We start from the raw sequence: 26,127 nt of genomic DNA, 5'->3' as shown, positions 1-26,127 counted from the left end.
TCCAGTGCGGCACTTTCCAACGAATGTCGGTGGCGGATAAGGATTCGTTACTACGGTCGCATTCGTTGTGCAGGCAAAGACTGTTTCAGGCAAGGACATCAAGCCAAGGAATGTCAGTCCAAGTATTCGTGCAGAAATTGTATGGGTAGACATCACACACAGGTCTGTTTTAAATCGGAAAGGGATTCTAACCCAAGGCCATCATCCAAGCAACGGGGTACCAACATGGCAAAAGGAACCCCAGAACCCACTCCATCGACATCTGGCTCCACTTCACCCCAAGTAGCTAACCTGGCGGCTACGGACAGCTTGGTGGCAGGCACAGTTCACCAATGCTCGTCGAAGGTTTTGCTGGCAACAGCAATTGTCGTTGTTCAGGATGACGAAGGCAAAAGGATCCCTGCTCGTGCTCTCCTCGATTCGGGATCAGAGAGTAATTTCATTACCGAGCATCTCAGCCAGCGGCTGAATGTCTTTCGGAGTAAGGTTGATATTTCGGTTCACGGCATTGGTCTGGCAGCAACCAAAGTGAACCAACGGATTGTGGCTACGATTCGCTCTCGTCTTTCGGAGTTCTCTCGCCAGATGGGCTTTCTGGTACTTCCGAAGGTAACAAGCAATCTTCCTACTGCTAACGTCAACATCGCTGGTTGGACAATACCTAAAGGAGTCGAGCTCGCCGATCCATCGTTTTGTGTGTCATCAGCTGCTGAGATCCACCTCATTCTTGGAATTGAAGCATTTTTTGACTATTTCAACTCTGGCAGGAAAATCGAACTTGGAGCGAAACATCCAGCATTACATGACTCCGTATTTGGTTGGATTGTCAGTGGAGGATTCGCCGAAGATATTCAAGGTTTGCAAAGCAGCTGTAACTACAGATGTATTAGAACATCTACTAACTCGATTCTGGGCCATGGAGGAAGCAGACTCCACGAATAGCTATTCCCCCGAAGAATCTCGCTGCGAAGCCATCTTCTCGAAAACAGTTCAACGCAGATCCGATGGCCGCTATTCCGTAGCACTTCCCAAGAACGAAAATGCCATTTCCAGGTTGGGAGAATCCAAGGAGATCGCATTTCGGCGGTTTCTGAGCACCGAACGAAGGCTTATCAAGGATACTAGTCTTCGGAAGCAGTACATAAGGTTTATGGAGGAGTACCTGCAGTTAGGTCATATGCGAAAGGTTGAAGAGGACCCAGAAGCCACTAAACGATGTTTTCTCCTCATCATCCGGTGGTCAAAGAGGCCAGCACCACCACTAAGGTCCGCGTGGTGTTCGACGCCTCCTGTAAGACTGCTTCGGGATTGGCGTTGAATGAGGTATTGCTGGTAGGGCCAGTAATTCAACAGTCTCTCCGATCAATCATCCTTCGTAGTTGCATGAAACAGATTCTCTTGGTGGCGGACGTTGAGAAGATGTTCCGGCAGATACTTGTGCACCTTGAGGATAGGCCATTCCAATCTATTCTCTGGCGTCCGTCTCCTTTGGAGGAGGTATGTGTGTACGAGCTGAACACCGTAACCTACGGAACGAAACCGGCCCCGTTCTTGGCAACTCGTACACTGACTCAACTGGCCATGGATGAAGGAGAACGGTACCGCTGGCGGCGCAGGCAATTACAGAGGACACGTACATGGACGACGTCATCACCGGCTGCGATAACTTGGAGGATGCCAAGAAGATACAGCAGCAACTAGACGAGATGACAAAATCCGGTGGTTTTCAGCTTAGGAAATGGGCGTCAAATTGTGCTGAGGTCCTGAAGAGTATCCCGGACGACAATCGTGCAATTCGTCTGGCGGAAGGCATAAATCTCGATCCAGATCCATCGGTGAAAGCATTGGGTCTAACATGGTTACCCGGAAAAGACGTATTCCGCTTTCAATTCGATGTTCCACCGGTCGAGTCAGTTGAAACATTGACAAAACGGAAGATTTTATCGATCATCGCTACTTTGTTTGACCCGTTAGGGTTCATAGGCGCTACTACGACCGCTGCAAAGGTGTTTATGCAGCTACTTTGGACGACCCTAGACGAAAGAGGTCAAAGGTTGGACTGGGACCAGCCACTACCTCCGACGGTGGGTGAGTCCTGGAGGAAATTTCACGTTCAACTGCCAATTCTCAACGAAATCCGGATAGAGCGATGCGTAATCATTCCCAACGTGGTGGATGTGCAGATCCACTGTTTCTCTGACGCATCGCAGAAGGCTTACGGGGCACGTCTTTATATCCGCAGCCAAGCTGTGAACGGAAACCTGAAGGTTCAGCTGCTATCCCCGAACTCTAAGGTTTCCCTTTTAAAACCTCGTACAATCCCCAGCTTAGATCTCAGCGGAGCGTTGATCGCTGCTCAGCTCTTCGAAAAGGTGCGGCAAGCAACTAACCTTCAAGTTCGAACAACATTTTGGGTAGATTCTTCGTGTGCTCTACGGTGGATTCAGGCTTCACCTTCTACGTGGTCCACATTTGTCGCAAATAGGGTTGCGAAAATCCAGGAGCTCACGGAAGGCTGTGTTTGGAGGCACGTAGCTGGTGTTGAAAACCCAGCAGATTTAGTTTCGAGAGGTATAGGACCAAAGGACATCGTTAACAACGGTTTCTGGTGGCACGGACCGAGCTGGTTAGCTAAAGAGCGAAGTTATTGGCCAAATTCAAATCCTGATCTAAAAGAAGAAGGCGAGGAGGAAAGAAGACGTACTGCAGTTGTCGTTACAGCATCAGCAGTGGCAGATTTCAACGAAGTTTTCATTTCCACAACGAATTCCTACACTACGTTAATTCGCCGCGTAGCTATTTGGCAGCGGTTGATACGATCGCTTCAAACACCGGAGGATCGTCCAAATGGGTTCTTGCGAGCAGATGAGCTACGGCAAGCAGAATGTACTCTGATACGGAAGGTTCAAGAAGAGGTATTTCCGGACGAACTACTGGCGGTTCGGAAAAAGGAATCAGTAGGAAGAAGGTCGCCACTACGATGGTATCACCCACATGTATGCGAAAATGGTATTCTCAGGGTTGGTGGGCGTTTATGTCACTCGGACGAACATTTCGATACCAAACATCCCATGGTACTTCCGGCAAGACACCGTTTGACCAGGTTGATTTTTGAGCATTATCATCTCCGATTGCTCCACGCCGGTCCGCAACTTCTTCTGGCAACGGTTCGGCAACGTTACTGGCCTCTTGGTGGAAGGAATGTTGCAAGGCAGGTGGTCCACAAATGCATAACGTGTTTCAGGTCAAAGCCAAGACAAGTGCAGCAGTTCATGGGAGAGCTGCCGTCATCGAGAGTCACGGTTTCGCGTCCGTTTTCTAAGGCTGGAGTGGACTACTTTGGTCCGGTATATTTGCGACCAGTACCACGTAGGGCTGCTGTCAAGGCGTACGTAGCCATTTTTGTATGCATGTGCACAAAGGCAGTACACATGGAACTGGTTTCCGACTTATCCACGGAGAGATTCCTGCAAGCACTCCGACGTTTCATCGCGCGCAGAGGAAAGGCTACCGACTTGTATTCGGACAACGGTACGAATTTCGTTGGTGCCCGCAATCAGCTGAAAGAACTCTGTCGGCTTTGGAAACATCCCGATCATCGACGATTCGTGTCCACTTTTGCGCCAGTGAAGGGATTAGCTGGCATTTCAACCCTCCAGTTCTCCACACTTTGGAGGATTATGGGAAGCGGCTGCACAGTCAGCAAAACACCACATTTTGCGGATTATTGACTCCAGACCAGTCCAGTCTCTCATGAGGAGATGTTTACGCCCCTTGTTCAAGTTTGAGGCCTGTTTCAATTCCACTGACTACGATGCCAGATGACCCGGGTGATCTTGAGCCTCTGACCCCGGCGCATTTCCTAGTTAGCAGTTCCCTACACTCACTTCCTGAGCCTGAACTCCCGAGTAGAAGAAAATAGCTCAATAATATCAAATGTTGATAAGATATCAAAATTAGATATGGACATGATTGATATAAGAGATAAAAGATCAGACGACAATATCAATATTTTGCACTAAAATATCATAAGGAGATCAAATTATGCTATTTGTAATAAGTGATCAATATCATGTGCCATTAGTTTGTTCTTATCCATAGCATATCTTGATATTGAAATGATATTTCGGTGCAATTTTTTGATATTGTTGCTTGTTCTTTTATCTCTTATATCAATCAAGTCCATATCATGTTTTGTTATTCTGTTCATGGCTTCTACCCGGGTTACGCTCGCTACCCACGACCGTCTTAGGCAGTACCAGCTGACGCAGCAGCACCTTCAGCATTTTTGGGATAGATGGAAGAGAGAGTACCTCTGTCAGCTTCAAGGGAGGGCCAAACGTTGGTCACCGCCGGTACAATTTGAAGTCGGTCAGCTCGTCGTTATCCAGGACAAAAACCAACCACCGATGCGTTGGCGCATGGGTCGTATTGTACAAATTCACCCCGGCACGGATGGTGTCGTACGAGTCGTAACCCTGAAAACGTCGTCAGGAGAATTGCGACGTGCAGTGGAAACCCTATGCCTACTGCCAACCTCTGAAACAGCTACCAGCCAAACTTAAACGCACACCGTCCACCCTTTCCCATCCAAGTCGAAGAGGATTTATTTATTTGCAGGTACAGAAATCAACATTTCAGGGTGGGCGAGAATGTCTGTGAGAGCCACCCTATGCATCTCGTAGTTTCAGCCACCAACAGCAGCAAGGCAAACCGTCGCCAGATCAGTGATAGATCATTGCAGATGGCTTTTGTTCTATCGGTTGCTCGACGGCCGGCCAAATGTGCATGACCTAGGCCAACGATCACTTTCCCTTTCGATCGTGCCTCCGGTGACGTCATCGATATGTGATAGGCGATAGGAGAGTGATAACATCGGCTAGGTGATTTGAGCAGGAGATATGGGCTATCATAGCCTTTAGGTAGTATCGAACTAACCACATTGCTCGGGTTGGAGACATTAGAGAATTCAGGAGATTAGTTAGTTCATTTTCATCCACAGTCGGAAACGGTCCTGCGAGCCCGATTATACGTGTTTAGTTATAAGTTTTTTGTTAGAGTTAAGTCGAAATATATGTAGCCTCCTATTAGAGTCCGCGTTTCAATAAAAGGTGTGTTTTGCCAAGTGCCGTGTGTGCGATTATTATTGTCCATGGAAGTACCACCGATCGAGCATCCCACCTATTCCGCTGAGCTATCATCGCTGGTCCAGGTATCCTACAGTAATTTTTCCAAGAAACTCACGAAAAAGTTATATTGTTCATGAAAAATCTATGTATGGTGAATCTAAATGCAATCATATGTTATATTTGAGATTTCAAGGACTCAGCAATTGGTTCCGAGTACATGGCTGCTTGATATCGGTTCCGGTAGGGACCTAAAGTGGACACTTCCGAAATGGATATATTCGAACCGTTTAAATACCCAAATGACTTGAACCCGAGCAGCACAAGTCAGACAAAAATGGTTACAGCAACTTGATTGTGACTAAATCTGGTCACATATGAGTTGCAGCAACCTATGTGAAGCATGTGTGCTGTTAGGGAATTCACTCACAAAAGCAAAAGGAGCTCATGCATTATACTTTAAAGTGTGTTTGACCACCATCAGGTGGCCAACCTGGAGCCGGTTCCAGGGGGAACCCAATAAGGACAATTACGTATTTGATCATATTGGTGCCGTTCGACGGCTTAAAATTCGGGATTTTCCTCAAACATGCGACAAGAACTCATGCCGAGTACTTCCAGGGGAGTTTGGTAACCTTTAGGTGGCCAACATGGAGCCGGTTCCGGTGGGAACCTAAAGAGAACATTCCGAATTGGGCATATTGGTGCAGTTCTACGGCTTGAAATTTGGGATTTTCCACACATAAGCAAATGGAACTCTTGCTGAGTACTTCCAAGTTATTTTGGTCACCTTTAGGTGGTCACCTGGAGTAGGTTCCGGTGGGAACCCATAGAGGACATTTACGGATTTGATCATATTGGTGTCGTTCGACGGCTTAAAATTCGGGATTTTACTCGAATAAGCGATTGGAACTCATGCCGAATATTTCCAAGTGAGTTTGGTCACCCTCAGATGGCCAACCTGGAGCCGGTTCCGGTGGGAACCCAATGAGGACATTTACGGATTGGATCATATTGGTGCCGTTCAACGGCTTATAATTCGTGTTTTTTCACGAATAAGCGAATGGTGAGTACTTCAAAGTGAGTTTGGTCACAATCAGTTGGCCAACTTGGAGCCGGTTCCGGTGGGAACCTAAGAGGAAATTTACGGAGTTGAACATATTGGTGCCGTTCGTCGGCTTAAAATTCGTGATTCCTCATGAATAAGGGATTGGAACTTATTCAGTGTTTGTTTTTCATGACATGGAACCTTGAATCGTTCCAGTTGATGACCCAATTAGGACATTTTAAAAATCGAGCTTATGGGTGCTAGAGCTGTGCGCATATTGAAATGTTATCGGCGGCGACGTGATAGACCATTTTCAGTCAGCGACGGCGGCGTGGCGAAGTTCCTCAAGGAATTTCTCCGGAAGTTCCTCAAGGAATTCCTCCGGAAGTTCCTCAAGTAATTATGTTATCGGCGGCGACGTGATAGACCATTTTCAGTCAGCGACGGCGGCATGGCGAAGTTGCTCCAGAAGTTCCTCCGGAAGTTCCTCCAGGAATTCCTCCGGAAGCTCCTCCAGGAAGTCCTCCGGAAGTTCCTCCAAGAATTCTTCCGGAAGTTCCTCCAAGAGTTCCTCCGGAAGTTCCTCCAGGAATTCCTCCGGAAGTTCCTCCAGGAATTCCTCCGGAAGTTCCTCCAGGAATTGCTCCGGAAGTTCCTCCAGGAATTCCTCCGGAAGTTCCTCCAGGAATTCCTCCGGAAGTTCCTCCAGGAATTCCTCCGGAAGTTCCTCCAGGAATTCCTCCGGAAGTTCCTCCAGGAATTCCTCCGGAAGTTCCTCCAGGAATTCCTCCGGAAGTTCCTCCAGGAATTCCTCCGGAAGTTCCTCCAGGAATTCCTCCGGAAGTTCCTCCAGGATTCCTCCGGAAGTTCCTCCAGGGATTCCTCCGGAAGTTCCTCCAGGAATTCCTCCGGAAGTTCCTCCAGGAATTCCTCCGGAAGTTCCTCCAGGAATTCCTCCGGAAGTTCCTCCAGGAATTCCTCCGGAAGTTCCTCCAGGAATTCCTCCGGAAGTTCCTCCAGGAATTCCTCCGAAGTTCCTCCAGGAATTCCTCCGGAAGTTCCTCCAGGAATTCCTCCGGAAGTTCCTCCAGGAATTCCTCCGGAAGTTCCTCCAGGAATTCCTCCGGAAGTTCCTCCAGGAATTCCTCCGGAAGTTCCTCCAGGAATTCCTCCGGAAGTTCCTCCAGGAATTCCTCCGGAAGTTCCTCCAGGAATTCCTCCGGAAGTTCCTCCAGGAATTCCTCCGGAAGTTCCTCCAGGAATTCCTCCGGAAGTTCCTCCAGGAATTCCTCCGGAAGTTCCTCCAGGAATTCCTCCGGAAGTTCCTCCAGGGATTCCTCCGGAAGTTCCTCCAGGAATTCCTCCGGAAGTTCCTCCAGGAATTCCTCCAGGAATTCCTCCAGGAATTCCTTCAGAAGTTCCTCCAGGAATTCCTCCAGGAATTCCTCTAGGAATCCCTCCCGGAATTCCACCAGCAACTCCTCCAGGAATCCTCAGGAATTCCTTCAGGAATTCCTCCAGGAATTCCTCCAGGAAGTTCCTCCAGGAATTCCTCGGAAGTTCCTCCAGAATTCCTCCGGAAGTTCCTCCAGGAATTCCTCCGGAAGTTCCTCCAGGAATTCCTCCGGAAGTTCCTCCAGGAATTCCTCCGGAAGTTCCTCCAGGAATTCCTCCGGAAGTTCCTCCAGGAATTCCTCCGGAAGTTCCTCCAGGAATTCCTCCGGAAGTTCCTCCAGGAATTCCTCCGGAAGTTCCTCCAGGAATTCCTCCGGAAGTTCCTCCAGGAATTCCTCCGGAAGTTCCTCCAGGAATTCCTCGGAAGTTCCTCCAGGAATTCCTCCGGAGTTCCTCCAGGAATTCCTCCGGAAGTTCCTCCAGGAATTCCTCCGGAAGTTCCTCCAGGAATTCCTCCGGAAGTTCCTCCAGGAATTCCTCCGGAAGTTCCTCCAGGAATTCCTCCGGAAGTTCCTCCAGGAATTCCTCCGGAAGTTCCTCCAGGAATTCCTCCGGAAGTTCCTCCAGGAATTCCTTCGGAAGTTCCTCCAGGAATTCCTCCGGAAGTTCCTCCAGGAATTCCTCCAGAAGTTCCTCCAGGAATTCCTCCAGAAGTTCCTCCAGGAATTCCTCCAGAAGTTCCTCCAGGAATTCCTCCAGAAGTTCCTCCGGAAGTTCCTCCAGGAATTCCTCCGGAAGTTCCTCCAGGGAACTCCTCCAGAAGCCCCTCCAGGAACTCCTCCAGAAGATACTCCAGGAACTCCTCCAGAAGTTCCTCCTGGAGCTCCTCCAGAAGTTCCTCCAGAAGATCCCCCAGGAACTCCTCCAGAAGTTCCTCCAGGAACTTCTCCAGAAAATCATCCAGGAACTCCTCCAGAAGTTCCTCCAGGAACTCCTCCAGAAGTTCCTCCAGGAACTCCTCCAGAAGTTCCTCCAGGAACTCTTCCAGAAGTTCCTCCAGGAACTCTTCCAAGGAGTTCCTCCAGGAACTCCTCCAGGGACTTCCTCCAGGAACTCCTCCAGGGACTTCCTCCAGGAACTGCTCCAGGGACTTCCTCCAGGAACTCCTCCAGGGAGTCCTCCTGGAACTCCTCCGGAGGAATTCCTCCAGGAACTTCCGAGGAATTCCTGGAGGAACTTCCGGAGGAATTCCTGGAGGAACTTCCGGAGGAATTCCTGGAGGAACTCCTGGAGGAATTCCTGAGGAACTTCCGGAGGTATTCCTGGAGGAACTCCGGAGGAATTCCTGAGGAACTTCCCAGGAATTCCTGGAGGAACTTCCTGGAGGAATTCCTGAGGAACTGGAGGAATTCCTGGAGGAATTCCTGAAGGAACTCCTGGAGGAATTCCTGGAGGAACTTCCGGAGGAATTCCTGGAGGAACTTCCGAGGAATTCCTGGAGGAACTTCCGGAGGAATTCCTGGAGGAACTTCCGGAGGAATTCCTGGAGGAACTTCCGGAGGAATTCCTGGAGGAACTTCCGGAGGAATTCCTGGAGGAACTTCCGGAGGAATTCCTGGAGGAACTTCCGGAGGAATTCCTGGAGGAACTTCCTGGAGGAATTCCTGGAGGAACTTCCTGGAGGAATTCCTGGAGGAACTTCCTGGAGGAATTCCTGGAGGAACTTCCGGAGGAATTCCTGGAGGAACTTCCGGAGGAATTCCTGGAGGAACTTCCGGAGGAATTCCTGGAGGAACTTCCGGAGGAATTCCTGGAGGAACTTCCGGAGGAATACCTGAAGAAACTTCCGGAGGAATTCCTTGAGCAACTTCCGGAGGAATTCCTGGAGGAACTTCCGGAGGAATTCCTGAAGGAATCTCCGGAGGAATCCCTGGAGGAACTTCCGGAGGAATCCCTGGAGGAACTTCCGGAGGAATTCCTGGAGGAACTTCCGGAGGAATTCCTGGAGGAACTTCCGGAGGAATTCCTGGAGGAACTTCCGGAGGAATTCCTGGAGGAACTTCCGGAGGAATTCCTGGAGGAACTCGCGGAGGAATTCCTGGAGGAACTTCCGGAGGAATTCCTGGAGGAACTTCCGGAGGAATTCCTGGAGGAACTTCCGGAGGAATTCCTGGAGGAACTTCCGGAGGAATTCCTGGAGGAACTTCCGGAGGAATTCCTGGAGGAACTTCCGGAGGAATTCCTGGAGGAACTTCCGAAGGAATTCCTGGAGGATCTTCCGGAGGAATTCCTGGAGGAACTTCCGGAGGAATTCCTGGAGGAACTTCCGGAGGAATTCCTGGAGGAACTTCGGAGGAATTCCTGGAGGAACTTCCGGAGGAGTTGCTGGAGGAACTTCCGGAGAAATTCCTTGAGGAACGTCCGGAGGAATTCCTTGAGGAACTCCTGGAGGAACTTCCGGGGGAACTTCTGGAGGAACTTCGCCACGCCGCCGTCGCTGACTGAAAATGGTTTATCACGTCGCCGCCGATAACATAATTCCTTGAGGAACTTCCGGAGAAATTCCTTGAGGAACCTCCGGAGAAATTCCTTGAGGAACTTCGCCACGCCGCCGTCGCTGACTGAAAATGGTCTATCACGTCGTCGCCGATAACATTTCAATATGCGCACAGCTTTAGCACACATAAGCTCGATTTTTAAAATGTCCTCATTGGGTCATCAACTGGAACGATTCAAGGTTCCATGTCATGAAAAACAAACACACTGAATAAGTTCCAATCCCTTATTCATGAGAAATCACGAATTTTAAGCCGACGAACGGCACCAATATGTTCAACTCCGTAAATTTCCTCTTAGGTTCCCACCGGAACCGGCTCCAAGTTGGCCAACTGATTGTGACCAAACTCATTTTGAAGTAAAAACACGAATTATAAGCCGTTGAACGGCACCAATATGATCCAATCCGTAAATGTCCTCATTTGGTTCCCACCGGAACCGGCTCCAGGTTGGCCATCTGAGGGTGACCAAACTCACTTGGAAATATTCGGCATGAGTTCGAATCGCTTATTCGAGTAAAATCCCGAATTTTAAGCCGTCGAACGACACCAATATGATCAAATCCGTAAATGTCCTCTATGGGTTCCCACCGGAACCTACTCCAGGTTGGCCACCTGAAGGTGACCAAAATAACTTGGAAGTACTCAGCATGAGTTCCATTTGCTTATGTGTGGAAAATCCCAAATTTCAAGCCGTAGAACTGCACCAATATGCCCAATTCGGAATGTCCTCTTTGGGTTCCCACCGGAACCGGCTCCAGGTTGGCCACCTAAAGGTTACCAAACTCCCCTGGAAGTACTCGGCATGAGTTCTAGTCGCTTGTTTGAGGAAAATCCCGAATTTTAAGCCGTCGAACGGCACCAATATGATCAAATACGTAATTGTCCTCATTGGGTTCCCCCTGGAACCGGCTCCAGGTTGGCCATCTGAGTGTGACCAAATTCACTTGGAAAGATTCGGCATGAGCTCGAATCGCTTATTCGAGTAAAATCCCGAATTTTAAGCCGTCGAACGACACCAATATGATCAAATCCGTAAATGTCCTCATTGGGTTCCCACCGGAACCGGCTCCAGGTTGGCCACCTGATGGTGGTCAAACACACTTTAAAGTATAATGCATGAGCTCCTTTTGCTTTTGTGAGTGAATTCAAGTCATTTGGGTATTTAAACGGTTCCAATATATCCATTTCGGAAGTGTCCACTTTAGGTCCCTACCGGAACCGATATCAAGCAGCCATGTACCCGGAACCAATTGCTGGGTCCTTGAAATCTCAAATATAACATATGATTGCATTTAGATTCACCATACATAGATTTTTCATGAACAAAATCACTTTTTCGTGAGTTTCTTGGAAAAATCACATTCTGGGTTACCATAGGTACCCCACGGGGTTTTGGCCTCAATCTGGAACCATTACGAAAATTCACGTCCTCAAGCCATTTCCTGAAAATATATTAAATTTTCGATCCAACCATGCCTGTTTCGTTAAAATCGGGTGATCATTGACGAAATGAGAGCAAATGCGAGGAGCATTTCAAGCGAACCGTGCGGAGATCCGAAAATGGACGATACTCCGTGTTATATCCAAGGAACCACACACTACGAAAAAGACCTGTAACATTATGTCATTTAAGACCGACATATGCAAGCGAACCAAAAGACGCATTATTGCGTTCAAATTAATTTTTACAAGGCTCTAAAAATGTGTATCCTAAATTTTACACGGCCAAAAAAACTAGTGTATGTAGCAAAAAATTGTAAGGCCCAGCATGTCAATCTAACACCAGATTTTATGAGTGGGAGTCCCATTCGATACCACTCTATCATTCCTGCTGCTCGGCAGATGGGTGATCGAAGCTTAACATGTTCTACAATTTCACGAATACGGGGAAGCATCAGCCCATCCACTGCTTGTTCCTTTCAACTGCACTGAAGGTGAAAAAGGAGAAACGAAAAGAGTGCTCAGCTGGTGCGTAATACTGTGGGCAGACATACCGTTGTAAATGCGTTGTACGCCTCAAATTGTATGTCTGTCACCATTTACAACGCTAGAACCACGGAAGCAACGCGATACCTGCGTGGTTTCTGTACCATCATCGTACAGCTTTGTATGTCTCTCACCATTCTCAACGATAAAATCGTATAGGAATCATGCGCTACAACCGTTGTACCCGTACCAACCTCGATGTGCGTTGTACCAGCGTTGTTCTGATTAAATCTCGCATTTTCAGAAGAAAATGAGCTTTCTTTCTCATTTCATTGTTGTTGGTTTTATTACAGATACAAATTTGATTCATTGGATTTTAAAATATACAAGTTTATTTTGAAAATGTTCGATTCGCGTATATATTTATTTATATTTCAAACGAACTGGGGTACATGTATTCATACACATATGTGCTGATAGGGAGCTTTGCACTCGTTTCAAAGATAAACAAAAACTAGAATTATTATATACCATATTATAAGTGGAAGATTCTTTATCTATAATCCAAATTAATGACTATGTATTTATGTATTTTCTAGTATCGAAAATAAAAGCACAAGAAATATGGACGATTTCAAAAGCCTGACTTTTCCTAACTTTCCAGATCATTCATAGAAAAAATCCATACATGAAAATATGATGATTCCAAAATATAGAAAGTATCATTGCTTACAGAAATATATTTTCAATTTTTCATTTTCTTTTTGTAAAGCGGTCATAAAATCGAGACATATTTTTAACTCAATCATGTACTATTAGTACTCATGAACACTTTTGGAACTCATGAAATTCCTGAATTTTGAAAATAATTCTATGCAGAAGGGAAAATTAAATGTTAAAATAACTGGAACGAGATATAAACAAGATCCCAGTTATTACTCTCAAGCGTCCACAATGTAAGTTGGACTGAAAGTCAATAAATATTTTGTATTGCCTGATATAACGAACCTTGCAAGTTTGAATCATCGAAGTTATACTGTTGTAGATTTGTAGAATGCCGGAAGTAATTCTGGACTTCTCTTGAAGGTTAATGTACATTAATCACATTAATTAATAATCACGGTAATAAAGTTTCAAAACAATCACATGTTTTAAACATTGTCTTTCTATATTGTTATGGACTTTCAAGAATTATTATCTAATATTGTAATTTGAGAAAAATGAAGATAAACACATTTTCAAAGAAATTCCTGGAGTTTCGGAAACAATCTTCTAGACAAATTCATTGAGCACTTTTGGAAGAAAAAAAACTATCGAGAGAGCACTCGTAAATTTCCTTTGGGTTAGGATGATTGTTTTTGTGAAAGATTGTTTATATTCAGCAGAAAGTTTTATGGGATCGTTAAAGACATTGAATAAGAAACTTTTGAATAAACTCCACAAATATTGCGTGAAGATTGTGTAAAAATCATTGACGTGAAAAATTGTAAATTGAAATAAATGCTGCCAACACCTGAACGATATAATAAATATTTTTAGACTCAGGTACTCAGGTAGACTTTAGCACAAGTAGGGGAAGAGGCCCCAAAACGCCTATGCTGGACTTCGTAAACTAAATTTTCTCCACATTTTTCTTAAAATAAGCTAGGTTTCTATACGAAGTGAAGCAGGCGCTTGATCAATAATTGAATTTTAATTTTTTGTTTAATGTTACTCTGAATTGCATTCGGCATTATTAAACTTTTGTTCGAACATTCACTAAAATAATAATACATAGAACATCAAACCGAAATCAAATATCTTTTGTATAACTTGGAGGGGTTATACACGTATTACTTAAGTGATTTTTTTAGCTTTTCACAGTATTCTCTTTGGGAAAAAAATGCATGTGGTTTATTTCATTTGGATCGTTGGAAAATGATAACCCCTCTCCCGCCTAACACATGGGCACTGACGTGGTTAATTTACAGCCTTTAAAATCTAAAACTCAAAAAGGGGCTATCCACAAAGTACGTCATGCATCTGGGGTTCCGAACAGTGCAACAGTGCAAAAAAGTGTGACAAAGGGGGGGCTTGGAAACCGCAAAATTTTGCGTAAAGTACTTTATGAACCTTCCCAAACAAAATTGAGATTATTTAGCCCAGTGTTGAGAAATATCATTTCAGTGTCATAGGATTAGATTGCAAGTAACTTTATTCCAAAGATTTTATGATGTTGATGAATCTAAAACGCTTGAAGGATCCTATACCGTTGTCTAACAAATTTTGGTTCTAAACACAAAGTGTAGAACACAAGAACGTAAATACAAAATTTTCACAAAGAGTAATATCGCGTCTGACCAACTTATAGGATCAAGAAGTTGGAAATAGTTTTTAAAAAAGCTATAAACAAATAATTCCCATAATACCTGAATGACACATCTCAACACTGCTCAGACCCAGAATGTTCCAGTGAGTGAGTGATGAAAGAAAACCAATTCACGCTGTAAAGAAACTCCTTGAAACTTAAGTTTAATTTCTATACATTTGTCAATGCATTTACAATGAAGCTTATATAAAAGCAAAATTTCTAGAGGAACTTTCGTCGGAATTTTCTGTCGGAATTCTATGAAGAAGTTTCGAAGATATTCCTGAGGCAGTCTCCCGAGAAGCTCCTAAGTGAATTCCCGAAGTCTAGGAAGGAGTTTCTGGGAGTTCCTGGACAATTCTCGGAGGAATCTGAAAGAATTTTCGTTAGAATTCTCAAAATACCTGATAAAATTTCCGAAAGAATCTTTGAGGCATTTTTACGGAAAGTTTTTGATAGAATTTTTGCTGAGGCATACCAAAGGTATTTCAGAAGCAATTTCGAAAGAATTGAAACATTCCTAGAGAAAATCCTGAAGGGTTTCGTAAAGAAGGTATATCTGAATGTATTACTGCACAGATAAAAATATGTTGTGATTTTAAATGTATTTTCATGCACATATTTGGAGCATGCAAATAAACGTAACATTCAATCGATCTCACTATTAGTTTAAATCGAAATAAATTTAAACGGTGCTTGCTTGTAAAATTCAATCAAATTTAATTGAATATCGAATGTTAATTCGATTGATGGGGTAACCTGCCGTTTTACACGTCGTTGAATTTTCAAAATTATTTGCTGTGTGGAGGAATTATTAAAGCAAATTCCAAAGGAATTTTTGAAGGATATCTGGATAAATTGCTGGATAAGTTTTGAAAGAAATTTCGAAGTTATTAACGGAAGAATTGCCGGAGATTTTTTCGGAAGTAGTTTATTACTGAATTCACGAAGTAATAACTTGATCAATTATCCCGAGATTATATAAATCAAATAGGGGAACAGGTGGTAAAATGAACACGTTAAGAACTTGCGTTAAATTCAATCATAAAACGAGGATAATTTGCTGGTTTTACCATTTGGTTCAGCAATTCAACTCATATTCTTATTGCACTCAACATTTTTTTTCGCTAATAAACATTGTTTTATATAGTTTTCCATCGAAATAAAGAACATCGGAATTTCGTATGTACAAAAGTAGTGCGGGTAAAATAAACACTGTCTGGTGGTAAAATGAACATCGCTTCTAAAACCCTTTTGAAACATTTATTTTTCTTTTTTTAACTCTAGCACTGTATATATAACTAGTTAAGATTATGAGAGCCTTTTGAAAAATCTGGTATAACTTTTGAAAAGCTCTTAATTATCAATATAATAAAAAGAAGAAGAAAAGTTTTGAAATATCAGTTATTTTTAAATTAAATTCACATCTTCAAATTTTTATCTTGGTTATTCGATATGGTTTGTTTCTTGAATTTCCGCTTCACAATTGCACAACTTTTATCATAAATTTGTGAAAGTTTGATACAAGTGTTCATTTTACCCCCATACGTGCCTTGTGATAAATAACTCTTCCTCTAACTATGCAAACCAATAATTTTACTATTTACCCCTGCAACATCTTTGTGAAGGCTGTCTTATTTGCCGCTGTGGCTAGAACAGGTTTGAATCAATGTTATTATGAATTTATTAAGATTTAAAGCTTGCGGAAAAATGGTTAAAAATTACATCAGACCCTATTTTTACGGCCTCGTTTGATATTTTGGATAGTAATAGCTATTAGTTCGGTCTCAAAACCAAATTATTAGCTCAGGTACCTTATTTTATTTCGAGGAAAACGTGTGCATGGTTAACATACGCCTAAATAGTGTTTTAATATAAATATAGCCAACTGTTCATATTACCACCCCTGTTCATTTTACCACCTCTTCCCCATTATTTATATTATATTCTTTTACAAAATACATTGCTTTGAGATCTAACATCATCACAAATCAGAGACGGTTCATGAATGTATTAATATCGTTATTGCAATTAGTTGTGGACGCGTTCGTCTTTGAAACGTATATCAACGATTCATCATGATTTATATCATTATTCATTTTCAGAAATGATTTAGTGTAAATGAATATCGAATAAATTATTTCATTTTGCATAAATAACTTTGAAAGAGTTTGGCGATGATTGGTTAATAATAATAAAAAATCAAGCAACAGGCCATTTTAGGAAGCAAATTCGGTTAGCTGATCGAAATTATATTATTAACTGATAGGAAGATTTTTGAAGGCGATAGTTCGGTTTTGGTTTTTATCGCGGTTGGCATTTTTAAACTGCCAGCCGAAGTTTGAATTTCGCGAGTAGGCGTCACGACACTTACTGTAAATTTAAGCCATTTGGTAATGAGAAGCGTTTAATGGATAGCATTCGCTATTTGATGACAGAATGATACTGCAAATATATTGTTTTGAGTGTCTGAAGCAAATATGACACAATATTATGTTATGATTGGATATGCATCCTGGTTGATTACGTCAGCTTAAAGGATTGCGTCCCTTATAAAATTGAGAATTTTTTGGTGTGCAGGACAAATTAGTCGAATAGGGCAAGTCAAGGGACATTGCGCTTCGACGACTTTCATGGTAGGAAAATAGACTGGATTGGGATCCAGAGCTACACGATCCAGTACAAGCAGTTCATGGTGGAGTATGAACAACTCGGGCACATGCGCAAGGTGCACACCAAAAAATTCTGAATTTTATAAGGGACGCAATCCTTTAAGCTGACGTAATCAACCGAGATGCATATCCAATCATAACATAATATTGTGTCATATTTACTTCAGACACCCAAAACAATATATATGTGGGGCCCCCAAGGAATTGCATACGTCCAACGGCAAATTATTATTTTCAGTTGGTCACCCTTTGGAACAGTTATATATTCCCTGGTCGAAAGGCCCAAAATCTGCAAAGCCATCTTAATTTTTTTTAAGCATATGAGCTCGAAGCTGCATATAAACGAAAAACGTCAGTCTGTCTGGAAATAGCTTTCGAGTAACGTTCAAGTTCAGATTAAACATTGGTTTTTGGGAAGTCCTAGGTACTACACGAAAGCAAAGAATGATGAGAATAGTATACAATCAACGGACAACAGGACCGTCTGGAGGTAAGGCATTAAACAGGCAAATTACCCTCAGCGATGGTGGTATCAATAGCAAGACACGGATATGCAATACATACAGAACGAAAGTCTAGTTCATACAAATAGAAAGACATGACAGTCTTTCCGAGTTTTTTTAGTTTGATTGTTTTTGAACTCAAAGGCTGCCATAATCTGGTTCCGTCCATCAATTGGTAAGAAAGCGATAATTCTGAAGTGTCAATTGAAAGTAAGACTCCAAGGCTCTCCAAGGTTATTAAAAATTTACTAGGTTTAAAATTAAAATGTGTACACAGCATGTGTTAGCTGGATACTATTTGAATTCAACAAATGGGTTAATGTTTTCTGTTTGAAGCATTCTTACAAAACTATTTTTATTAAATTCTTCGTACGGTCTAAGGGATTTACGCGGTTGAATTAAGTTGAAGTTTATCTAGTTTTGGCATTGGTTAAAAAAATTTCAAAAATTCCGCGGAATTCCGTTTCAATTCGTTAAATCAAGTTTTTGATGGCGAAACTATTGAAATTTAACGCATTGAAACAAAAAAACTCAATTTCGGATCGAATTACCTGAAACGATTTTTTTAATATCGCATATCCTTAGTGCGCAAAAGCTGAGGAAAACATCAGGCAACTTTGTGTATAGTAATCCTTAACAGATTTTTCCGTAACGAGTTGCACTTGACGATGAGCAAATCCTAAATGATAACTATTGAATATGAGAAGAAAATTGTGCATTGAACCATAAAAGATTGGTGTCTAAGTAGTTTTTACTTTATTTAAGTGTTTTTCTAAATATTTTTAAGTTCAACACTGAGTTTGAGCTGAGCTGAGTTTGAAGACACTTTTGCTGCTGTAAGCATCTGCTCAACAAAAAAGGCACAAACTTCATACTTATAAATATCGGAATAATCTATATGCCCCTAACAACATCCGCTTTTGATCGTTTACTATTCTATTCTCTTATATATTCACGTGATTTATAGCACCGTCCCTGTCTGTAAATCAACTTCACAGTTTTCAATCATTGGTTTTTCTACTCGAAATAACAGCTCGGGATTCGGTGTGACCTACCAACGTTAATTCAATGAAACCTTATTTGACTGCAATTTCCGTTCCCATGCTACAGACGAAAATGTGTCACATTCGCCGACCGGATACAAATTTGATAACCAAATGATCGCAGTATACCCCAACACGAACAGAAAGAAATATGATTATCTCCATTCTTTTTCGCGGTCTCGCTAAAATCGCCTCAACCCATAATGAACACAACACCGGCCCCGTGCGATCGTATGAATTACTCGATCAACCCACCACGGACCACACGAAGTCGATCGACCAAGCATAAAACGCAACATTGCGATCGCGCCGCACCGCTGCAGGCTGGTCGTTGATTGGTCCATTGCATTGGTCCAGCCAGTCGGTGGCTCGGTCGCAGCCGCCGTCGTTGCATGGATGCTGCATGAACTCAGCCGCCGCTCCGAAGTCCGCCGTAGAAATCCAAACGTAACGCCTGCTTGGATGAAGCACATGATGCCGCGCGCGAAGTTGGTCGATCGGTTGGAGATCGAAAGGTATCTTGGTTTGACTTGGCACCACACCACAGACTACAGCTCCCTTTTGGGCATCAGTCAGTTCTGTTTCGGATCTGCTTGCGTTACGAGCCTCTAAAATTGTGTGCCTTCTCGTGATCATTTTCTGTGCGTTCGTTCTTAAACGGTTTTTGTGCATTGCATAAAAAGCCCTCACGTGGCTTCTAAGCTCTTGGATTAAATTGTAGATTTTGTGGTAAATTTCGGATTCTGAAGATTCATAAGTGAAAAATAATACTAAAATAAAATTAGCGTTCAAAAACAGGGATTGGTCCTTGCGAATTTATCCTGAAAATTGAAGGTTAGCAAATTTTACAATAAACGTGACCCAGTGAAAAAATCATGCGATAATTCTGCAATTATTAGAACTAGTAATTGCAGTAATCCGCGACCCATTATGGAAAACCCCTCGACCAGCTCGGATATCCCGAAGCGACACAGTCTGACTGTGTCCAACGAAAGCGAAAGTGCAACGGTTAAACTGTCCGATTCCCGTACTCCTTCGCCGCAGCTTCCACATAAGGGGCCGAAGAAAGTTTCCTTCTCGGATGAGCTGCCACAGGAGTCCTCGACCTCCTCAGAAACCTCTGCACCTGACTCGACCTTGACCCAGAAAAGTGAAAGTGTGAAACAAGTCCACGGTGACGTGAACCCGTTTGTGTTTGTGCTTCAGAAAAATGATTCTTATTTGAATAACCTTCATCAGATGGATCCTACGCCCTCTGCCGTACCGTTAACCAATTCGGACGTATTTCCAAATCAACGCCGGGCCTCGGCCAATGGTTCAGGTGAAAGTGAAACCGTGGTTGACCTTGAACCTAAGCCATCGGCATCGATCTTGAAGCCCAGTGACCCAATTCCGGAGCCACCAGCAACTAAGCCGTCTTTTGATCCTATTTCCGCCGGGTTGGTAAATGATCTGAAAACCCAACGCGATCTAGTGAAAGCATCTGTGACCCCGGCTGGAAAGAAGAAAAACTTGGCTGACAGTGACAAAATTGAGAAAAGTGTTCAGGGAGACATGCCGCCGCCGATTGTCAGTGCCATGGAACTGGAAGTGAAGCGCGACAAGCGCCGTTGGCTGTTGATTTCGGAGCTGAGTGCGATATTCGGCGAGGAGAAGCACACCGTCGACGGATTCAAGCGGATCTTCCGAGAACAGGTGAGTGTTCAACAGGCGCTGTACTGAGCTGAGGAGGGCAAGCAATCCGAAAATGAGGTGATACTCAAGTGATATTCAAGTGCAAGAAATTGAACCTTCAAGTGCAGTGCTCGCGTGATCGTGCGCATATTCATGAGGTACCCAATACGCATTAGAATACAATGCAAAGTGCTATTTGTTCTGCTAAGTACCAACGCCAACACCGTGACGCCCGCCGCCGATTACATTATGCATTCACCGACTATTATTTTACATATCATTACACTCTGACACGTTGTTGCACGAGATGTTCGATGTTGGGTGGAAGGGCTCATAAATTGCACCAGCAACGACTTGCTCACCAGCCGGTTAATGATCTTAGCGCGAGTGGCTCTTCTTCATCGGTTGTTGGCTCGGTTGATGAGACCTAGCCCTGATGGGAGGGAGAGGTGTGATGACGATGAGTACTTGCCTGTTGCCTGGCGGTTCGTTATTGGGTTGCGTGTAAAAGTCACGACTTATGAACTTGAGGTGCATGATGAATGATGTTGTTCGAAAAGGTATAGAAACACGAGTGGTTTCTAATACTGTGAATTGGATTCGATTATGCTACTGGTACTGGTACTTTTTCTTGGGATTGAATAGCGTCAAGGTGCTACTGGGAGTGATAATTGTAACTGAACAATTGTCGAATATGGAGACTGACCATTTGGGCAGTATTCCTATTTAATCGACCGTATTCCAATCAAATGGTTTGATTTTTTCGTAAATCACGAGAAATTTACAGATATTAACCAGGTACTAAAAATCAAGTCATTGGGTTGTACGGTATCCAAGGGATAAACGTTGCGGACGTGAATATGGGTGCTGCCCATATGGTTAGTCACTTAAAAATTTATATCACGATTGCATTTCTTCTGGTTTTGTCATTTTGCATGTTTTTGCATTAATTAAAATGCATCCAAGAACCTTTGGGAAATTTTTTTTTCAATAATTCCGAAATGCAATGTCCGATCTAGCCAATTTTCAATGAAAACCATGGAACCGGATGTCCCATCGAATGCGAGTAAACCGGGTAATGCTAAGTTTCAAAAAGTGTCTTCAAATTTCGTATACACACATTCTGGAATCACCACTGTTCGTCGAGCTGAGTCGATTGATATACAACACTATGGGTCTCCGGGCCTTCTATCAAAAGTTCTGTTTTGGAGTAATTCTATAGCCTTTCGGTACACCTTTTCTGTTCGAGAAAGGCAATAAGAGAATTGAAGTGCGATACTTTCTTTTAAAGTCACAAACGAGTTAGCGGTGATTGAGATTTGATAATGACTTTAACAACCATGCAGTCAATTTGACTTGTTTTGAAAGTCTTGGATTCTGGCATATCGCAAGTTGTTTTACAGATGTTTCAGGTAGAATACATTCATGAACATGGATTTCAAATAATGTTCTATAATCGCGGTCGATCGTAGCATCGAAAAATTGGATAACCAAAAATTCTTTCAAGTGCATAAAATTTGTGTACGCGTTCAAATATTGCATAGTCATTATATCAAATAATAATTTACTGATTATAACCCAGTCACTGGGTTAAATATTCTCATCTTCTGGCTTTTTCAGTCTGAGATATTTTCAAACAGGTTTATATTTGCATTGACTGACGTTTCGGCCCGTTTCTTGGGTCTTTTTCAAGAAAAAACTAAACATCGTGAATAATAAGGAGCACGTAACATAACAAAACTTATCGATTTAACATACGCTGTCTGTCGTTTTGGAAACATTTCTAGTTCTAGAATAATTGAAAACCATAATGAAGGGCAGCGGTAATTACATATGCTAATGAATTCCGCTATATGCAGTATTCGTTTCAACCGACGGCCAAAATTGATTGTCGCCTAACAATAGTTACTTTCATAAACTTTTCGCATGAAGAGTACCATTTTAGAACATAGGAAATGGAATTACATTCAACATGTATAATGTCAATGAAATAAAATAAAAGAGACATTTTTTTTTGGGGTCAATCCAGCACACCGTATGCATTATATATTTTGAATACATATCAATTCGTTTCAAAAGAGATTTTCCTCATATCACCCTACAACACCCACACAACGCTTATTACTTGATTCTACAAAAAATAAAACATACACTAAAGTCTAAAGTCTTTAAATTTATCGACGCCGAGCCATGAGGTTCTTACTCGAAGCGATCAGTTTCAACGAACTTTTCTCATGGACTGTATAGTGTATATGGATCTGATGGCGACATTCGATACAGTGAATCCTTTTATCCTTCCCGCTTCATCACAATAGATCAAAAAACTGGTCGCAGTGATAATGATACCCAACACGGAAAAAAAATCCTTCCCGCTGAACTGGAGAAGTCAAGCTCTATACTTTGGTTCAAACCCAATCTGGTGAATCGGTAGTTTACAGCTCAGATAGGATCATCGGGGAGTCAGTAATATTCTGCAAAAGTACAAACTAGAGTTTCCATCGAAGAAAATCTTGGGATTTAGGAAATTTCGCGATTTCCGGGATATTATTTGTGAAATCCCGTAAATACACTTTTTCCACTTCCGGTTAACTAACAGTGTACTTTGATTAATGATTTGAGTGTATTACTTCTACGTGATTCACAATGATATGGAAATGCTAATATCATCTTCATGTTCATCATGTTCATGATAGAATTAGAGGCGAAAGTATAGAATTGATAGTTCCGTTAGGATACGGCAGGCATGAAGAATGTTTTTATAGAAGTCGATTTGAAAGCGAGCGGAGGGCAATATTTTTTATGGCATATATCGCACGACCTTCCTTTTGAACTCCCGTATGAAGGAGGAGGGAAGAATATCAGTGTGGAAGCTGATATATCTCCACTGGCAAAAGGAAGGTGGTTTGATTTGCTCATATGCCAAAGCGTGCGGAAGGGTTTTCTACATTGGCGAAAATAAGGGGGGGCTTTGTGCCCTCCCCAGAAAGTTTTGAAAAATAATTCCGACATCTTCACATATCACATCTATGACCATTTGTTCAGCAATGTATCGAAATTGTTGTTGCAAAATGTAGGGTAACCAAATTGAGTTGGACTCCTGGCATCATTTTTTTAATTTTTAAACCAAAATCAATGTCGCTGGCTTCAAAAAATAAATTTGTTCTGCATTTGTTTCACTAGTTTCCTGGTCGAAGAAACCGATATTTAAATGAAATTTCAATGGGATCAGTTTGTTCATTAAGATAAGCGTTACAATGCGTTACTATTCAAATCGTGCTTCGTAACATGTTCGTTAAAAATCTGAGCATGTATACACAATAAGTTCTTGTCGGTATTGTGAATTTAAAATGCAATAATCTTCTTAATGATGCATGAAAATGGAAAGGTAATACTATGTTCGCACTACGGCCTGAATAACATGTTATTCAAATTATCGACAAAAGAAAGCTCATCAAGATAGCCGAATAACATGTTACAAGGCCCTAGTGCGAACATAGTATAAGACTATCCATTGGATCATTCGATGTATGGAACATAATCAACAACTGATGCTCATTTCAAATTACTATTTCATAAATAAAACTTTATCCATGGTATAGTGAGATTTCCGTTTGTTTGAAACTCGCCCTTAGATATATTTAATCCGTTATTCGTAAGCCTTTTCTCTTTAGGTCGAATATAGATATTTACCCTAAATATGTCTTTTTGGATTTTCATAGCTTGTCACGCTAAAACTTTCACCTTATTTGTATACATTAGGAAGTTCTTCTGAATGTACCAAGTTCAGAAACATAATTGTGTGAGGATATGAACATTCCTGCTCTATTGGTAGCTCCGATCCGCTTCAAAAAAGACTGAAGCATTTTAGAACTACATCAAAATGAACACATATACACAAATCCGGCCAATGAAATTTCGAACGATCATTCTTTCGAAAATCTTCGAGTCAATCGCAAGGTATGCCGCAAAACAGTTGATCAAATTCCTAAGAAGCTTTTTGTTTTCGCTACTCAATATAATTCTGCCACAGAAAGATATCCCTGTTTCGACCTTACAGTCGAAGAACTTATATCTGAACAGATATAAATAAAGCTGTTGATTAAGAAAGAACATAACATACCGTTTTGACTCAAATTTTGAACATGACTCATATTTCGAACACTCGCTTTTATATGGCCGTTTTGGCTTTGTTCGTGTAACTCTTTCCATAGAACCTTGAATTCCTTTGTAATATTGATCCTAAATGGGGAAACCGATGAAAATGTTTCCAAAAATCTTTTCAAAATAATAAAACTAAAGAATCTTTGTTACAATGACAATCTACAAAGCATTCGAATTTGGTATATACATTTTTGGTATATACATTTGGTATATACATTCGAATTTGGTGTATACAAAACTTAGGTAACATTCTCACTCACAATAATCCTCACAAGGTTCACTTGTTCCATTTATTTTTTTGACGTAAACTACGTCTAAGGGGAAGCCTCAGATACAGGGTGCAAAATGAAAATTTCCAAATTGGGGACCGTCACGAAATCATGTAAGATTTCAAACGGTAATAGCGTCTTTATCTTTCGATGGATTTTCGACATTTGCTTATCAATCGATTCGGAAACTCTCCAGCAATTTGCCAATTCTATTGATACTATTGATCATCAACGTGAAACTATTGAAAATGTTATTTCTTTCCAAACCGGGTGAAAAATTCAATTCCGTTCATAAATCCCCAACACGGACATCAGATTGCAGTAACGTACGGGCCTTTTGATCCACTGCTCACGGAGAACGGACGATTTCGTTCGCACGGGAGAGCTCGTTGATTGAGATTTATGAGTGATGATGCGGATGAAATTTTTCGTCAGGTGGTGGTGGCGGTCGTGGCAACAGCAGTACATCTTTTCATCCGTGTTCCCAACAGCATCGTTGAATCTGGCAATCAACGTCGTGCTGTTGATGAGGCACATAAGTGGAAATTAATCGGTTCTTTTCAGGACCACCATTATGTTTAGGAGGAAGGTTGAGTTGAAATAATTTTTTGGCGTAAACTATGTCTAAGGGGAAGACTCAGATACAGGGTGTAAAACGGAAATTTACAAATTCGAGACCGTCGCGAAATTAGGATAGATTTCAAACACTAATAGCGTCTTTATCTTTCGATGGATTTTTAATCACTTACTCTGCAGAAGTCGAATGATGGATTGAATCTTATGAATTTTTGCGTTACTGCTGCCGATTTATTGCGACAATATCATGAATTTACTCTCAGTCAAACCAAATTCCTCAAATGAAAAATTTAATGCCCTGAAAAGGACAGATTTCAGATCATGCGGATTTATAATCACCAACACAACAGCAACCATTCGATTGTCAGAATATCACAAGAGTATTTCATTCAAATGCAGATGCTGGCTCTATGGTTTTACCGCTACTCTGCAACAGATTGCCATCGTTGGATTCTCTGTAGCAACGATCCTGTTACGAGCGCTACCTACGCCATCGGTGGGAACGAAGAGCGTGCGTCAGAAGGAGAAGCTGCAAAAATGTATTCGCATGGATGGAAATTAAACCTGAAACAAGTAGCAGTCTATCTACTAAAATAATAATCTTGAGGGGAAATTTCACTGGTATTGATGCTATCCATGCGAATAAATTTTTGTAGCGTCCCTGACGCACGGTCGTGATTCCGCCACCGACGGAAACTATCAGCCATCACCAAGCGATTAATATGAACTTTGATCAAAATTCGTCTCGCCTCAAATTATGGCTTAAGAGCTGCTTTCACTGATGACACTTGAGACGCAACCGTTGCAGAAATAAACACCACCATAGCCG

At 42.4% G+C, this 26,127-nt stretch overlaps 2 protein-coding genes across 2 annotated transcripts in view; both read left to right on the top strand.

Moving 5' to 3' along the window:
* The first annotated feature begins 225 nt into the window (after positions 1 to 225).
* Positions 226 to 3,322, top strand: LOC134210313 (uncharacterized). Its single transcript, XM_062686360.1, has 5 exons — positions 226 to 649; positions 768 to 1,266; positions 1,380 to 1,547; positions 1,592 to 2,957; positions 3,245 to 3,322. Exons 1-5 carry the CDS (start codon positions 226 to 228, stop codon positions 3,320 to 3,322), a joined length of 2,535 nt encoding a protein of 844 aa, XP_062542344.1.
* A 15,886-nt stretch (positions 3,323 to 19,208) lies between these two features.
* The window catches only part of LOC134213431 (NADPH oxidase 5), a 335,835-nt gene continuing 328,916 nt past the window's right edge, over positions 19,209 to 26,127 (top strand). Inside the window, exon 1 of the mRNA XM_062692477.1 lies at positions 19,209 to 20,313. Within this exon, the coding sequence (XP_062548461.1) occupies positions 19,549 to 20,313 (765 nt within the window). The 5' untranslated portion in view covers positions 19,209 to 19,548. The remainder of the gene's footprint in view (positions 20,314 to 26,127) is intronic.

This window comes from Armigeres subalbatus, chromosome 2 (assembly GCF_024139115.2).
Source record: "Armigeres subalbatus isolate Guangzhou_Male chromosome 2, GZ_Asu_2, whole genome shotgun sequence".
NCBI classification, from domain to species: Eukaryota; Metazoa; Arthropoda; class Insecta; order Diptera; family Culicidae; genus Armigeres; species Armigeres subalbatus.
This window is presented reverse-complemented; position numbering and strand designations above follow the sequence as displayed.